Below are 17,088 nucleotides of genomic sequence, written 5' to 3' on the forward strand. Positions count from 1 at the left end.
ACCTTCCAGGGGCCCTTTTTTTACCTACAGGTTTACTTTAAGGACACTAGGGGTAGGACAGTGGGTAATGCACAGGAAGCTTGTCTGTTCTGTTTAGCTTTTCAGCACTCTTTTGTTTTGAGGATAGTTTGCTCAGCCAGTTAAAAGTGTTTTGGCTTTTATTTAATCTTCAGTAGTGCCCAGGTACCATATATACTCGACTATAAAGCGAGTCCTTTAGGACTGATCTACTGCAGTGAAGTAGGGGTGGCGACTTATACTTGAGTCAGACCTACATTTCTGACTCATAGTCGAGTATTAAGTGCCCCTCTGCTGTTCCTCCCTCAATCTTGCCGACTGAAATGCTGCCCCTTTTGCTGGATCAAGTGCCCCTATGTATTTGCCTGCATTCTGGCAGCCGGTAATGCTGCTCCCCCGCCTTCTGATTAATTGCCCCTCTGGATTTACTGATTGCTGATTTGCTGCTCAGCTGCGGTGTCCGCGATTGGTGCCCAGCCTTTGGCACGTCTTTAGCTGCTACCGGAACTGCGAGATACAGTGCTGTATCACTTGGTGAAGCCTACCGCCACCAAGCCTGCTCATCTGCTGCCATACCAGGAGTCTCCACCACTATCATGCTGGCTGTCTTCTGCCGCTGCAGCCAGAGGGCCTTCCCGTCCTGCAAGAGCCCAGCCATGGGTATCCGGGTCACCTCAGCACTCCTTCTGCAGCTCCCAACAGCCACACAGGAGGCTGCACTTTCGGACCCTGCTACCGCCGTCACCGTGGACCCGGCCGCCCACGATGCTGCAAATGAGCCTCTGATTCTTCTGCTGTGCAGCATGACAGGTATCAGAACCCCAGCAATTAACCCCTCATGGTCTGCAAGCATCTTCCCATTACTGTGCTGCTGTAAATGTTATGTATTAAAGAGAAACTCTGACCAAGAATTGAACTTTATCCCAATCAGTAGCTGATACCCCCTTTTACATGAGAAATCTATTCCTTTTCACAAACAGACCATCAGGGGACGCTGTATGGCTGATATTGTGGTGAAACCCCTCCCACAAGAAACTCTGAGGACCGTGGTACTCCTGGCAGTTTCCTATCTGTGAACCTTGTTGCATTCTGGGAAATAGCTATTTACAGCTGTTTTCAACTGCCAAAAAAGCATGCAGCAGCTACATCACCTGCCAACAGTAAAAATGTCACCATGTAATAAATGTCAGAATGTAAATCAGGGATTTAAAATATTTTACAATGGGCAAACACTGACTAAATCATTTATACATAATTATTGTAAAAATGAAGCACTTTTTTATTACATTATTTTCACTGGAGTTCCTCTTTAACACATTAACAGCAGCACAGTGTTGGGAAGATGCATGGAGATCATCAAGAGTTAATTGCTCCATACATTTTGCCTCATAAATACAATAAACAAAAATGTCAGCATTTGGCAGTGTCGCTACAGAGAGGGCACTTATACTTGAGACTTATACTTGAGTAATCATAAAATTCCAGAGTAAGGGGGTCAAATAATTGGGTCGACTTATACACGAAGTCGACTTGTATTCGAGTATACAGTGGAGGAAATAATTATTTGACCCCTCACTGATTTTGTAACTTTGTCCAATGACAAAGAAATGAAAAGTCTCAGAACAGTATCATTTCAATGGTAGGTTTATTTGTAACAGTGGCAGATAGCACATCAAAAGGAAAATCGAAAAAAAATAACCTTAAATAAAAGATAGCAGCTGATTTGCATTTCATTGAGTGAAATAAGTTTTTGAACCCCTACCAACCATTAAGAGTTCTGGCTCCCATAGAGTGGTTAGACACTTTTACTCAATTAGTCACCCTCATTAAGGACACCTGTCTTAACTAGTCACCTGTATAAAAGACACCTGTCCACAGAATCAATCAAGCAGACTCCAAACTCTCCAACATGGGAAAGACCAAAGAGCTGTCCAAGGATGTCAGAGACAAAATTGTAGACCTGCACAAGGCTGGAATGGGCTACAAAACCATTAGCAAGAAGCTGGGAGAGAAGGTGACAATGACAACTGTTGGTGCGATTGTTCGAAAATGGAAGGAACACAAAATTACCATCAATCGACCTCGCTCTGGGGCTCCACGCAAGATCTCACCTCGTGGGGTGTCAATGGTTCTGAGAAAGGTGAAAAAGCATCCTAGAACTACACGGGAGGAGTTAGTGAATGACCTCAAATTAGCAGGGACCACAGTCACCAAGAAAACCATTGGAAACACATTACACCGCAATGGATTAAAATCCTGCAGGGCTCGCAAGGTCCCCCTGCTCAAGAAGGCACATGTGCAGGCCCGTCTGAAGTTTGCCAATGAACACCTGAATGATTCTGTGAGTGACTGGGAGAAGGTGCTGTGGTCTGATGAGACCAAAATAGAGCTTTTTGGCATTAACTCAACTCGCTGTGTTTGGAGGAAGAAAAATGCTGCCTATGACCCCCAAAACACCGTCCCCACCGTCAAGCATGGGGGTGGAAACATTTTGCTTTGGGGGTGTTTTTCTGCTAAGGGCACAGGACAACTTAATCGCATTAACGGGAAAATGGACGGAGCCATGTATCGTGAAATCCTGAACGACAACCTCCTTCCCTCTGCCAGGAAACTGAAAATGGGTCGTGGATGGGTGTTCCAGCACGACAATGACCCAAAACATACAGCAAAGGCAACAAAGGAGTGGCTCAAGAAGAAGCACATTAAGGTCATGGAGTGGCCTAGTCAGTCTCCGGACCTTAATCCAATAGAAAACCTATGGAGGGAGCTCAAGCTCAGAGTTGCACAGAGACAGCCTGGAAACCTTAGGGATTTAGAGATGATCTGCAAAGAAGAGTGGACCAACATTCCTCCTAAAATGTGTGCAAATTTGGTCATCAATTACTAGAAACGTTTGACCTCTGTGCTTGCAAACAAGGGTTTTTCCACTAAGTATTAAGTCTTTTATTGTTAGAGGGTTCAAAAACTTATTTCACTCAATGAAATGCAAATCAGTTGCTATCTTTTATTTAAGGTTATTTTTTCGATTTTCCTTTTGATGTGCTATCTGCCACTGTTAAAATAAACCTACCATTGAAATGATACTGTTCTGAGACTTTTCATTTCTTTGTCATTGGACAAACTTACAAAATCAGTGAGGGGTCAAATAATTATTTCCTCCACTGTATGTGGTAGTAATCAACTGCCTAATCTGCATACATGAAGCACTGGGTTTATTATTCCTTGTAAAAAAAAAAAGTGAACACAGGAAAATTCTTAGTAGGCTTCAGACTATACCGACCCATGTTAACTACAGTTTGCTATTTACCCATAAGAATTTAGATTATTGTGACTTCTCCACTCTTTTGCATTCAAAAGGCCTAATTTGTTAATGCACACTAGGCAGCGATGTCCCACCATCAGGAACAAACCCGAACTATGGATTTAAAGAGTATGAATATTATATAATAATAATCCTACCTAGAACCTGCCTATGTTCCCTGTTTCCTATGTTCATGGTAATCCAGAGCTATAAATCACAGTCTCTCTGCAGCACTATTCTCCCTAATATCCGACAAGAGGATACAGGACTTGTGTATGGCTGTGACTAAAGGTGGCCATTTACAAGAGGTTAACCCCTTGCGCACCAGCAGTCTCTGGCCCCTTAAAGAGACTCCGTAACAAAAATTGCATCCTGTTTTTTATCATCCTACAAGTTCCAAAAGCTATTCTAATGTGTTCTGGCTTACTGCAGCACTTTCTACTATAACAGTCTCTGTAATAAATCAATGTATCTTTCCCCTGTCAGACTTGTCAGCCTGTGTCTGGAAGGCTGCCAAGTTCTTCGGTGTTGTGGTTCTGATATGAACTCCCCCTTCCAGGTACCTCTATGCACACTGCCTGTGTGTTATTTAGATTAGGGCAGCTTCTCTCTTCTCTCTTCTCTTTTACAAGCTGGATAAATCGTCCTCTGAGCTGGCTGGGCTTTCACATACTGAAGAATTACAGACAAGGGCAAAGCTGTTTGCAGGAAGAAACGAGCAGCCTGAAACTTCAGTGCATGAGAGCAGAAGGGGGAAAGAAACACACAAATGATCTCTTGAGATTCAAAAGGAAGGCTGTATACAGCCTGCTTGTGTATGGATGTATTTTCTATGTGTGGACATATTGTACACCAACCTACTTCCTGTTTTGGTGGCCATTTTGTTTGTTTATAAACAAACTTTTTAAAACTGTTTTTAACCACTTTTAATGCAGCGAAGAGCGGCGAAATTGTGACAGAGGGTAATAGGAGATGTCCCCTAACGCACTGGTATGTTTACTTTTGTGCGATTTTAACAATACAGATTCTCTTTAAGGACCCAAGACGGCTGGTACAACAAAAAGGCATTACCTGACGAATCGTCACACGTACCCACCGCTCTCGCCGGTCACGACACTCTACCATAGCCGCAGGCTTCTCTCTATGACGGCAGAGCTATATGCACCAGTCAGGAGCCGCTTTTATTGGCTCCTGACTCTGTCCATCAATGTGAGCCGATGTGATTGGCTCACAGTGATAACGCGGTCAGTTGCCAATCAAAACGGCTCCTGACCAACTCACAGAACTCTGCCCTCATAGAGACGGCAGAGAAAGGGGCCTGCAGCGGGAGCAGAGCGGCTCGATCCTCTAGAGCGCGCAGCAAACAAGTAGACATCTATGCCCTGTTAGAGCTGCGCAGGACGTAGCTTTCAACCAACGTGGTCCGCAAGACGTTAAATAGTAGATCAGAGCACCAACACTATGACAAAAAATACTCCAATGAAACAAAACACAACTGCATCTATTTTCCAATAATCTATCCCCCCCACACACACACACACACCAGGGTCCATATGCAATTCACTTTTTCACCTGAGTTTTCTCCCTGGTGATATTTTCACAATTTGTAAATAAAATGCTTTTTGAACTGCCAGCAAGCAAACAAATACTCAAAATAATTTTTACAGTGTTGTTTCACCTACTTTTTGGTACTTTTTCAATGGCAAAGTGCTAAAAAGTTACTTTAAATAGAAGATGAGAATTTATCTCCTAGGAGAAAACTTAGGTGAAAAAGTGAATTGCATATGGTCCCAATTCCTCGATACACCCTTACCAGAAGTTCCAACATCTGGATAGCTTAACTTCCTGCAATGCTTCCCATTCCTCCAGACCAACTTCTTTTCAGTTTATATTGCCGTCTGGGACTTGGGTCCTCATTTCTCACCTTCTGTCCTGAAGGGCCCTATTCCCCTAGCTGCATTTTTTCAATCCCATTCCGATCATTTGCAGATTGCAAAATGCTAATTACTTTAACCTCCTCAGCGTTACGATTCTTTCCAAATTTTAGTTTTGAGTGCTGTCTCTGGAAAGAATCATACCGCTAAGTAAAGGCAGCCAGAGAGTGACCCCCAAGTGCAGGAAGTCAGAGAGTACCCCCCCCTAATTTAAGTAGCCAGAGTGTACCCCCTTAGTTTAGGTATCCAGAGAGTGAACCCAGTATAGGTAGCCAGGCAGCGCCCCCCCCTCCCCACTCCCCAGTATAGATGGCCAGAGAGGTCCTCAAAGTATAGGTGGGCAGAGAGTTTCCCCCTTTTATAGCCAGCCAGGCAATGCCCCCAGTTTAGGTAGACAGAAAGTGCTCCCCCCCATTACAGTTAGCCAGAGAGCCCCCACTAGTGCTGGTAGCCAGAGAGTGCTCCTTCCTACCCTTCAGAATATATAGCCAGATGGTTCCCCCCTCCCCCATTCAGTATATCCCATGTGGCTCCCTCCATTCCCTATGCAGAGAGCGGAGCAAACATTACTCACCTCCCCAGGATCCGGCCACATGCTGCAAGTCTTCCTCCTGTACTCTGGGGGCGCTCCATCTTTATGCGCAGATCGCCCTCTGTGACAAGTGGTGATCTCAGCATGGAGATAGGGACCCTCCGAGCACACAGAAAAGATGGGCTGCTGTGGCTGGATCGTGTGGAGGTGAGTGATGCTAGAGCTCCACTGCACACTTTGCACCCGGCCCTCCAGGCGGTATCCACTAGTCTAGTTCTGGGTTACAGCTCATTTCTGCTATAAGTAACCCCGAGCTACACTTGGGCATACCGCCATGAGGGTTAAAGTATAGGAGTGCAGGAAAAGTGCATAGCATTTACATTTTTTCTACCATCCCAAATTGCAATCTCGCCTTTTACCTGTTGGATCATGTGAAAATTGCGGCAGAATTGTGGAAGTGAAAAATGAAAGAAACACAATCGCCTCATTCTCAGTGGAAAAGGACCAGAAAGGTAGCACCTGAGGCTCCTGAACAGGAACAGATAGGGTGACAAAACAAACCTTTCCTTGTAAAACTAAGATTTTATTGTCGTACCCTTCTTTAATATCCCCAGGACTAACAGTATTCATCCTAATGCCACTGACAACCAATGAGGTCCGGGGAACAGGAAGTGAGGAGAGACCTCCTCAAAGGACACTCAGCAATAAAACACCCACATATCTAAAAAACGCTTTATTTTCTCTGGTGATGGCCTCTTACTACCCACCTAATCATCTACTATAATGCCCCTGAAGTATTAATATGACTTTTATTTCATATGCTTTTTTTTTTTTTTTTACCCGCAGCTCAGAGTTCTCCCCAGAATTTTTTTTCCAGCTGGGTGGCATGAAAAAGTAGCGGGGTGGGGCGCGACAGGGAAATGAAGGGCCGGCGCAACTCTGCTTACAGCATAGGAGGAGGATGAGCTGATGACAGCCAGGAGCTCACCAAAATTAGCCAGGTGGAGCACCCGGCTAAAAGAGCCTGGTGAGAACATTGCTGTTGGAACCACTATGAAAACATTTGCCATCTACGTTTTCGTTCTTTAATTTGCAGGGGAAAAAAACGCAACTGTGGCTCTAACCCTTAAAAAAAAAAAAACATAAAAATGTTTTGGCAGAATTACAATTTTAGAGACTATTTCTTTTTTCTTTTTTTTAGAGACTATTTCTGATTGGTTGCGGTGGCTTGTTGTATTTTGCTAATTTATTTCCCTCTCTCCATTATTTCTGAATCATTAGCATCTTTCCACATTGTGCCCATTCCGTTGTGGTGCAATGAACAATATAATCGCATTGCAATGCGATTCAATTATATTCCAGTGGTGCTTCCACACTGGTGCTTTTGTGGTGGGACAATTTTGGTTGCAATAACCTGCAGCAAGCAGTGGGTTACCGACATGTCTGCGGTGCAGACAGTCTATGGACTGTATGCTGCACCGTATCCGTCACAGCGCACTTATTATCACCACTGAGTTACAATCCTATTTTTCAGGATTTTGCCGGTGTAGTGTGAAAATACCCTTAATGTTATTAATTCACCTACCTGATGGCACAGCTGAGATAACTGCTGGGTGGTCATGTTTATTGTTGCCACTTGTCATATTCACTTGATTCCAGGAGGGGTCAGTAGAGGAGTCCCAGGAACTCACAACTGCTCCGCAACTCAAATTTCTATTATTTCGTAGCTTTTCATTCATTGGTTCTGTCTTTATGGAAGGTCCAGCCTGCATGCAGGAGCCATTTAAGAATATTTGATTGGTTGGCTCAACCAATCTACCAGGAGAGACAATCTGTGACCGAACAGTAATACTCTGCTTGCCAAAGGGGTCAGCGGGTTGACTCTGGAAGTTTGGAGCTAGCTCCCGGCTTGAGGCAAGCTCTTGAAGAGTCTTTCTAAATGTGGAGCATCCACTTTCCATGTAGTCTTCATATAAGAGGATTTGATTGTTGAAATCAGATGCTACAGGTGTACCATTTCTAGCGCTGCAAGGATGAACTGATATGGGGTTACCATTAGACTCAACGTGCATCCCAGATATTTCCTGTATGTCACTCACATTGAGGGGAACCATTTCCTGAGTGCCCTCGCTGACATCTGTCATGGGTTCATCCTCTGTCTCTACAAGTTTCAGTAAAGAAAGTTCTTCATTTTCATTCAAAATAACACAGTAACTGTCCCCAGAGGAGCTAAGCCAATTACCCAGTACTTCCACCTCCTGCTGCATCTCCGAGGACCTCGCATTGCCACTAGAAGCATCCACTTCGTGCAGCATCTCAGAGGACTTTGCGCAGTCACTATGCACCTCAAAGGAGCTCGGCCAATAACCTTGTACTTCCATCTCTTGGTTCATCTCAGAGCTTGGCAAATAACCAAGCACTTCCACCTCCTGTTTCATGTCAGAGGAGCTTGGCCAATAACCTAGTACAACCACCTCCTGTTGATTCTCAGTGAAGTTTGGACAACCACCTGGCACAGCCAACTTCTGTTGCTTCTCAGAGGAGCTTGGGCAACGACCTGGCACAACCACCTCCTGTTGGTTCTCAGTGGAGCTTGGGCAACCATCTGGCTCAACCACCTCCTGCTGCTTCTCAGAGGGGCTTGGGCAAGCACCTGGCACAACCACCTCCTGCTGCTTCTCAGAGGGGCTTGGGCAAGCACCTGGCACAACCATCTCCTGCTGCTTCTCAGAGGGGTTTGGGCAACCACCTGGCACAACTATATCCTGCTGCTTCTCAGAGGAGCTTGAGCAAACACCTGGCACAACCACTTCCTGTTGCTTCTCAGATGAGTTTGGGCAAGTGGTCAGAATTTTCTGAACTTCGGCCTCATGATCCATCTTCCCAGAAATCGTGTCCTGGCCAGTGTTGTAGATGTCTACATCTAAGAGACATAACAACACAAAACCATTCAATAATGATTTACACACAGTATTAACCTTCCCATCATATATGTACAATCCTAGTGCTAGGCACACAAGGCTGCCAAAGTGCCATTGTATTTTCTTGCTCTGAATAGAGCGGGAAGGGTAAAGGCTCATACACATGCCAAATGAGTGCACACTATGCACACGACCGCACGCACGACCTGACGAACGCACGACCTGATGACCTCCGCGACCTTTATGTCCACACGTCTGGATGTACAAATGACCAACTCATTTACATAATGCGCACGACGGACTTCACATTCAAAACTAGTACAAGTCGTTCAAACGACTTGTACACACGGACCAACTGCACAATATCAGACGACCGTAGGCCAACATAGATCCGACAAATGGATTGAGCACAACGCCTGTTATCAGTCGCTCGTCAAGTCATTTGCACGCCTAAATACGCCTGATTATCGCCCAACACACTAAAGTCAGATGATAATCAGGCAGTTAGTTGGAAGTGTGTATGTAGCTTAAGAAATTGTTACTGCTCTCTGTCCTCATTGATGGGATTTGCCCTCACATCCTGTTCCCAAAAAGACACGATAGCAGACTGAGAGGGGCTGGGAGAGGAACTCTCAACTTTCATAACTGTCACTGGAAAAAGTACCAAGGGCTTGATTCACTAACATAAACAGCGGGAGTAACTTACTGTTACTCTCGCTATTTAACACAGCACACCTTAACCTCCTGCCAACCACGTCATGCAGACGGGCGTGGACGTGGCGGCAGCCCCAGAACCGCCTAACGCCGATCGGCGTAAGGTCCTTGGGGCGTGGCTTATGTTTATGCTGACTTTTAATTTCAGTTCAGATTTTCAGTTCAGTTCAGGATAAACAGGAGACTAGAACAGTTCACATAGACCCATCAATTGACTAACTGCAAAATAAAGAACATAGAAAATACACAGGGATATCTCTCCATCAGATAAGCATACTAGATGTGGAGGAATATGGAGGTGGCACTGTGGCCCTCTGATTACATACTGGGTGGTCTGGAAACTAGCACTGGGAAGTGGAGTGCAGTGTTCTCCCCAGACTCGTGCTCCACCAGTCTAATTTTGGGGAGCACCCGGCTTTCATCGGCTCAGCTCCTCCTCCTCTGCTGTAAGCAGAGTTGCGCTGGCCCTGCATTCCCCCATCTTACCCCACCCGGCCACTTTTTCATGCTACCCGGCTGGAAAAAATTCTGGGGAGAACACTGCAGGATATATTATACATACAGTGGGTTGCAAAAGTATTCGGCTCCCTTGAAGTTTTCCACATTTTGTCACATTACTGCCACAAACATGCATCCATTTTATTGGAATTCCATGTGAAAGACCAACACAAAGTGGTGTACACGTGAGAAGTGGATCGAAAATCATACATGATTCCAAACATTTTTTACAAATCAGTAACTGCAAAGTGGGGTGTGCGTAATTATTCGGCCCCCTGAGTCAATACTTTATAGAACCACCTTTTGCTGCAATTACAGCTGTCAGTCTTTTAGGGTATGTCTCTACCAGCTTTGCACATCTAGAGACTGAAATCCTTGCCCATTCTTCTTTGCAAAACAGCTCCAGCTCAGTCAGATTAGATGGACAGCGTTTGTGAACAGCAGTTTTCAGATCTTGCCACAGATTCTCGATTGGATTTAGATCTGGACTTTGACTGGGCCATTCTAACACATAGATATGTTTTGTTTTAAACCATTCCATTGTTGCCCTGGCTTTATGTTTAGGGTCGTTGTCCTGCTGGAAGGTGCACCTCCGCCCCAGTCTTATGTGTTTTGCTGTCTCCAAGAGGTTTTCTTCCAAGTGTGCCCTGTATTTGGCTCCATCCATCTTCCCATCAACTCTGACCAGCTTCCGTGTCCCTGCTGAAGAGATGCACCCCCAGGCATGATGCTGCCACCACATTTGACAATGGGGATGGTGTGTTCAGAGTGATGTGCAGTGTTAGTTTTCCGCCACACATAGCGTTTTGCATTTTGGCCAAAAAGTTCAATTTTGGTCTCATCTACCTGAGCACCTTCTTCCACATGGTTGCTGTGTCCCCCACATGGCTTGTGGCAAACTGCAAACGGGACTTCTTATGCTTTCTGTTAACAATGCCTTTCTTCTTGCCACTCTTCCATAAAGGCCAACTTTGTACAGTGCACGACCAGGGCTGTGGAGTCGGTCCAAAAATCCACCGACTCCGACTCCTCAGTTTAGGATTCCACCGACTCCGACTCCTCTAATTTGCATATTACAATCTTGTTGATTGAAAGTATGTAACATGAAAATCGTCTCTTAACTGCCAACGCTTAGGAATTTTAAAAGACAACTGAAGTGAGAAGGATATGGAGACTGCTATATTTATTCCCTTTAGTCATAGACTAAAACTAGTCCTTGGTAAGAGTACATGTAAAAGGTAAAGACCAGAACAAAGAACATCTATCAGGCCCTAGGCAATGTAAGTGTGGGTGCATGTAAGAGTGATCTGCAGGGGAATAAGGAGATTCTTCCTCTATTACACATTCTTCATGCACAATCTGAACCAGGTTTATGGGTGACAGACAACACCTGTGTTCAATGTGCACAACGTTCTCAGTGGATTCCCTGCAACTCTGTGGGACGTGCATATGTATGTGTAACAAAGTAAACCTGAGACAGATCAAATTAAAGTTTTATACAAACCTGGGGCTTCCTCCAGCCCCCTGCAGGCTAATCAGTCCCTCGCTGTCCTCCTCTGCCACCCGGATCTTCTGCTATTAGTCCAGGCACTTGAGTCAGTCTGGCGTGGTGTGCATGCACACACTCCGCCGCCGGGAGCGTACTACACCTGCGCAGCACTGTTGCGCAGGTGCAGAACGCTCCTGGGTGTGGAAGCGACATGCAGCCGGACTGCGCTGACTGGCTGAATTACCAGGACTCATAGCAGAAGATCCAGGTGGTGGAGGTGGACAGCGAGGGACTAATTAGCCAGAAGGGGGCTGGAAGAAGCCCCAGGTATGTATAAAACTTTTCTTTTCATCCTCCTCAGGTACCATTTAATTTGTAGTCACCAAACCATATTAAATTATGTGATTTCATGAGCAAAAATTTGCATAAATTAGAATCAACGCAGAATTATTTCCATCTCATTGACCATCTCTATTAGTGACACGGCTACACATCAGGCTTTATACTTACAGCATAGATGTTATTTAGTATATATGTTACGGCCAAAACCAGAAATCGGCCAATTCTAGAATTGGCCGGCCGTTTCTAGAACTGGCCGATTTGACGTCGGCCAAAGTCCAAAATGCTGGGAATTTCTGACATTGGCCGGCCAGTTCTAGAACCGGCCAAAGTCAGTCGGCCAAAGTCCAGAAACATGAATGGCACTTGGAACTATTTGTTAGTTACAACTGATACAAATCCTGCAATAAATCTGCAGTGTGTCTACATCCTGCTTTCTTGGGAGCAGGCATATTGTTAACATCATGTGCTTTTAAATTAGCTGCTTTGTTGTGGCAGTCAGGTGGGTGCTATACGTGGCTGGAGGGGGGGGGGGAAGCTTTGCTGAGGGGAGGGGGGGCCTTTGCTGGGCGCTTTGCATGGCTGGGGGGAGGGATTTGCTGGGCGCTTTGCATGGCTGTGGGGGGGGGAGGGGACTTGCTGGGTTTTTGCATGGCTGGGGTTTGATATGCTGGGCCCTTTGCATAGCCAGGGGGGGGGGCTTTTCTGGGCACTGTGCATTGCTGGGGTAGTTTTGCATGGCTGTGGGGGGTGGGGGCCTTTCTGGCTGCTTTGCATGGCTGGGGGGAGGGATTTGCTGGGCGCTTTGTATGGCTGAGGGGGGGGGGGGGGGATTTGCTGGATTTTTGCATGACACTTTGGATTTGCTGGCCGTTTTGCATGGCTGGGGGGGGGGGGGATTTGCTGGGGGGTAAATGCTGGGCGCTTTGCTGGGCACTGTGCCTTGCTGGGGTAGTTTTGCATGGCTGTGGGGGCTTTTCTGTATGGCTGAGGGGGGGGGGGGAATTTGCTGGGTTTTTGCATGACACTTTGGATTTGCTGGCCGTTTTGCATGGCTGGGGGGGGGGATTTGCTGGCCGTTTTGCATGGCTGGGGGGGGGGATTTGCTGGCCGTTTTGCATGGCTGGGGGGGGGGATTTGCTGGCCGTTTTGCATGGCTGGGGGGGGGGATTTGCTGGCCGTTTTGCATGGCTGGGGGGTAAATGCTGGGCGCTTTGCTGGGCACTGTGCCTTGCTGGGGTAGTTTTGCATGGCTGTGGGGGCTTTTCTGGCTGCTTTGCATGACTGGGGGGGGGGGGCAGCCTGCGCTATTTCCAGACCCCAGATCAGAGCGGCGGAGAGGAGCTGAGCAGCGCGCACACTACCCGCCCTGACCCATACACTTCACATGCGGAAGTGAGCAATGACGTCACCTCTGCATGGAAGTGTAAGCGTCTTTGCGGGTCGCGTGTGCGGCGCTGCTCTGCCTCTCTTTACCTCTCCGGTCCGGGTCGTCCTGATGTGAGGTCTGGCAGTGACTAGCGGCATCAGGGGAGGGAGAGGTGAGCGGCAGATCGGGACTTGGCCGGCCACACTTAGCCAGAACGCGTTCTGGCCGGCCAAAGTCCGGAAGAAACGTTTATTTCTAATATTGGCCGCATCAGCCGGCCACTTCTAGATTTGACCGGCCAGAACCCGAAGTGGCCAGACTTCGGGTTCTGGCCGTAACATATATAAGAGATTCCTGTGTACACATCATATATACAGTCACAATCAGATGTGAATATCTGACTTTGAAAATACGGGGACTGCTTTATTGAAGCAGCACAAGTAACTAATTTTGATTTGTTTATTTCATTTTTGTGGACTAAGCACAGCTATTATTGTATGTAGAAATTATTTATGATGACTATTATCTGAGAAATAGAACATTTTATCACATTTTCTATTTTAATTACAGTTTAAATTCATTATGAGTCGGAGTCGGTGCCTTTTTTCCCGATTCCGACTCCAGGCACCCACAATTGCCCCGACTCCGACTCCACAGCCCTGTGCACGACTAATAGTTTTCCTATAGACAGAGTCTCCCACCTGAGCTGTAGATCTCTGCAGCTCGTCCAGAGTCACCATGGGCCTCTTGACTGCATTTCTGATTAGCGCTCTCCTTGTTCGGCCTGTGAGTTTAGGTGGATGGCCTTGTCTTGGTAGGTTTAAAGCTGTACCATACTCCTTCCATTTCTGAATGATCGCTTGAACAGTGCTCCGTGGGATGTTCAAGGCTTTGGAAATCTTTTTGTAGCCTAAGCCTGCTTTAAATTTCTCAATAGCTTGATCCCTGACCTGTCTTGTGTGTTCTTTGGACTTCACGGTGTTGTTGCTCCCAATATTCTCTTAGACAACCTCTGAGGCCGTCACAGAGCAGCTGTATTTGTACTGACATTAGATTACACACAGGTGCACTCTTTTTAGTCATTAGCACTCATCAGGCAATGTCTATAGGCAACTGACTGCACTCAGATCAAAGGGGGGCGAATAATTACGCACAAACCACTTTGCAGTTATTTATTTGTAAAAAATGTTTGGAATCATGTATGATTTTCATTCCACTTCTCACATGTACACCACTTTGTATTGGTCTTTCACGTGGAATTCCAATAAAATCGATTCATGTTTGTGGCAGTAATATGACAAAATGTGGAAAACATCAAGGGGGCCGAATGCTTTTGCAACCCACTGCATGTGTCCTCACCCAAATTGCCCTCCTCCTATTGCAGCTTCCTGCTCTGCGCCACTCCTCTCAGCAGGGCCGTTTCTAGCCTTTTTGTCACTCTGGGCAAGAAGTCCTGTGTCAACCCCCCCCCTCCCCCCCCCAAAAAAAACCAACAACAACAACAACACGCAAATACTAAAGAATATGAACCATGAACCATATAAATTGGATGTGTAATACAGGGAGTCCCCAAAATCCTGTTGCATTCCGTTGCACACCACCTTTCTGCACTCCCCGTTCTTAGTGTGTAAATGCAAAGTATAGCCCAGCAGAAGCTGTGCTCTCACCTCTCCGCTGGAGTCCAGTTGTGCTTCTGCCTGTCCGCTTGGCCTAGTGTCCAACATCTCCTACCACATGTACCGTGTTTTCACGTGACATGAGGAGAGTGAGGTGTCAACACTAGAAGCAAGAGACAGACAGGATGGTCGCACAGGCACAGTGCTGGACTCCAGGCGGGAGGTGAGAGCACAGCTTCTGCTGCGCTATACTCTGCATTTTCACACTGGGCTGGGAGATTGCCGGAGGGGGACAGGGATAGATAGTGGCACAAGGCGATATAAGGAGGCACAGGGGGACAGAGAGAGGCCCAAAGGGGAGCAGAAGGAGCCTAGGCATAGTGGGACAGAGTGATGCAAAAGGTGGCAGAGGTAGCAGAAGGGGACAGAAAGAGGCATGGGAACAGAGAGATGCACAGGGGAGGCCTAAAGGTCAGAAGGAGTCACAAAAGGGAAAATAAAAAGGCACAGGGGGACTAAAGGAGGCACACAGGGGGACAAAAGGAGGCACACAGGGGGACAGAAGGAGGCAGAGGGGGACTGAAGGAGGAACAGGGAGACAGAAGGAGGCATAAAGGGACAGAAGGATGCACAGGGAGACAGAAGGGGCACAGAAGGAGGCACAGGGAGACAGAGAGAGGACCACGAAGACAGAAGGAGGCACAAAAAAAGGCACAGGAGGACAGAAAGAGGCAGAAGCTGAATGAAACAGGAAAAGGTAGCACAAGGGGACAAAAGGAGGCACAAGGGGACTGAAGGAGACAGATGGAGCACTGCACCAGCAGGGACACATAACTATAGTACAGCCACTTCGCTACCAGCTCTGCAACACCGCCCCTACCCTTCTTCTGCTCAACTCCCTGGCCTTTGTGGCCTTGCTCCAAATCCAGACTAACAGCATCTTAGGCCAGTCTCACACAACTAACCGGCGGTTCCTTTGCGGTGTGATGCAAGGGTCGTATCACACTGAAACGCCAAAAACAGTACCCATACTGCGGTTACTATACTCCCTATACTGGGGCAACTTTTCTAGCTATACTGTGTTAACTATACTGGGGCTACTATAATCCCTATACTGGGGCAACTACACTACCCATACTGGGGTATTCGCTTCAATAGTTTTGGTAGAAAAAAATGGAAAAGCTAATCTTTTTATTGTACCGTGTATGGGTACCATTACTGTTCCTTTGCAAACTCAATGGCTTGGTGTAACCAGTGACGTGCCGAACCAGTGCATATTTGCTAGTCTCCTATAACTGGTAAATTGTCTATACTGTCTGCATAGTTCCTCCCATAATGACATCCAGGTAATCCTAAATCATGCAAATCATTCCTCTATGTCTCTGGAAATCCAGGCATACATTTAAAAATTCTGGAGTATAGGACTTGGTAAGTAGAGGTATTAACTATTTATGATGTACACAGAATGCAGGGTACAAGGGGGTGTACATAGAATAGGGGTGCATAGTTCATGTATTTGGTGGTATGCACACAAGGATGTACACAGAATGCAGGGCACAAGGGGGTGTACAAAGAATAGGGGTACATAGTGGATGTATATGGGGGTATACACACAAGGATGTACACAGAATGCAGGGTGTATGGGGGTGTACATAGAAAAGGGGTACATAGTGGGTGTATATGGGGGTATACACACAAGGATGTACACAGAATGCACGGTACAAGGGGGTGTACATAGAATAGGGGTACATAGTGGAAGTATATGGGGGTATACACACACAAGGATGTACACAGAATGCAGGGTACAAGGGGGTGTACATAGAATAGGGGTACATAGTGGATGTATATGGGGGTATACACACACAAGGATGTACACAGAATGCAGGGTACAAGGGGGTGTACATAGAATAGGGGTACATAGTGGATGTATATGGGGGTATACACACACAAGGATGTACACAGAATGCAGGGTACAAGGGGGTGTACAAAGAATAGGGGTACATAGTGGATGCAGTGGCATAGCTAAGGAGCTGTGGGCCCCGATACAAGTTTAACATTGGGGCCCCCATGCACTCTATATATAACAATTGATATGGTGCATCAAAACTTGCCAATTGCAACCACAGTGTCAGATGTGCAAGAAGGGGATGGGGAGCAGTTTGTTAATGATCACCACTATTCAAAGCATCTGTAGGAGTGATTATTATGAGCACAGGACCACTATAGAGCTAATACTGTGTTGAGGGAGGGCCTCTTGGCCCATGGGCCCCATGCGGTCGCAGCCTCTGCACCCCCTATTGCTACGCCCCTGAGTGGATGTATATAGGGGTATACACAGAATAAACGCAGCACATAAA

General features: G+C 46.5%; 1 protein-coding gene across 3 annotated transcripts in view; it reads right to left on the reverse strand.

The window, feature by feature from the left end:
* The window catches only part of LOC137537598 (uncharacterized), a 41,417-nt gene that overhangs the window by 24,080 nt on the left and 249 nt on the right, over positions 1-17,088 (reverse strand). Inside the window, exons 1-2 of one of the 3 annotated variants that reach the window (XM_068259478.1) lie at positions 16,967-17,034; positions 7,371-8,708 (exon numbers count right to left, since the gene is read on the reverse strand). In XM_068259478.1, the coding sequence (XP_068115579.1) occupies positions 7,371-8,708; positions 16,967-17,003 (1,375 nt within the window). In that variant the 5' untranslated portion in view covers positions 17,004-17,034. Of the gene's footprint in view, positions 1-7,370; positions 8,709-16,842; positions 16,936-16,966; positions 17,035-17,088 lie in introns of those variants that run through there. The other 2 variants (XM_068259479.1, XM_068259477.1) reach the window with 2 other exon arrangements.

This window comes from Hyperolius riggenbachi, chromosome 11 (genome assembly GCF_040937935.1).
Source record: "Hyperolius riggenbachi isolate aHypRig1 chromosome 11, aHypRig1.pri, whole genome shotgun sequence".
In the NCBI taxonomy this organism is placed as follows: Eukaryota; Metazoa; Chordata; class Amphibia; order Anura; family Hyperoliidae; genus Hyperolius; species Hyperolius riggenbachi.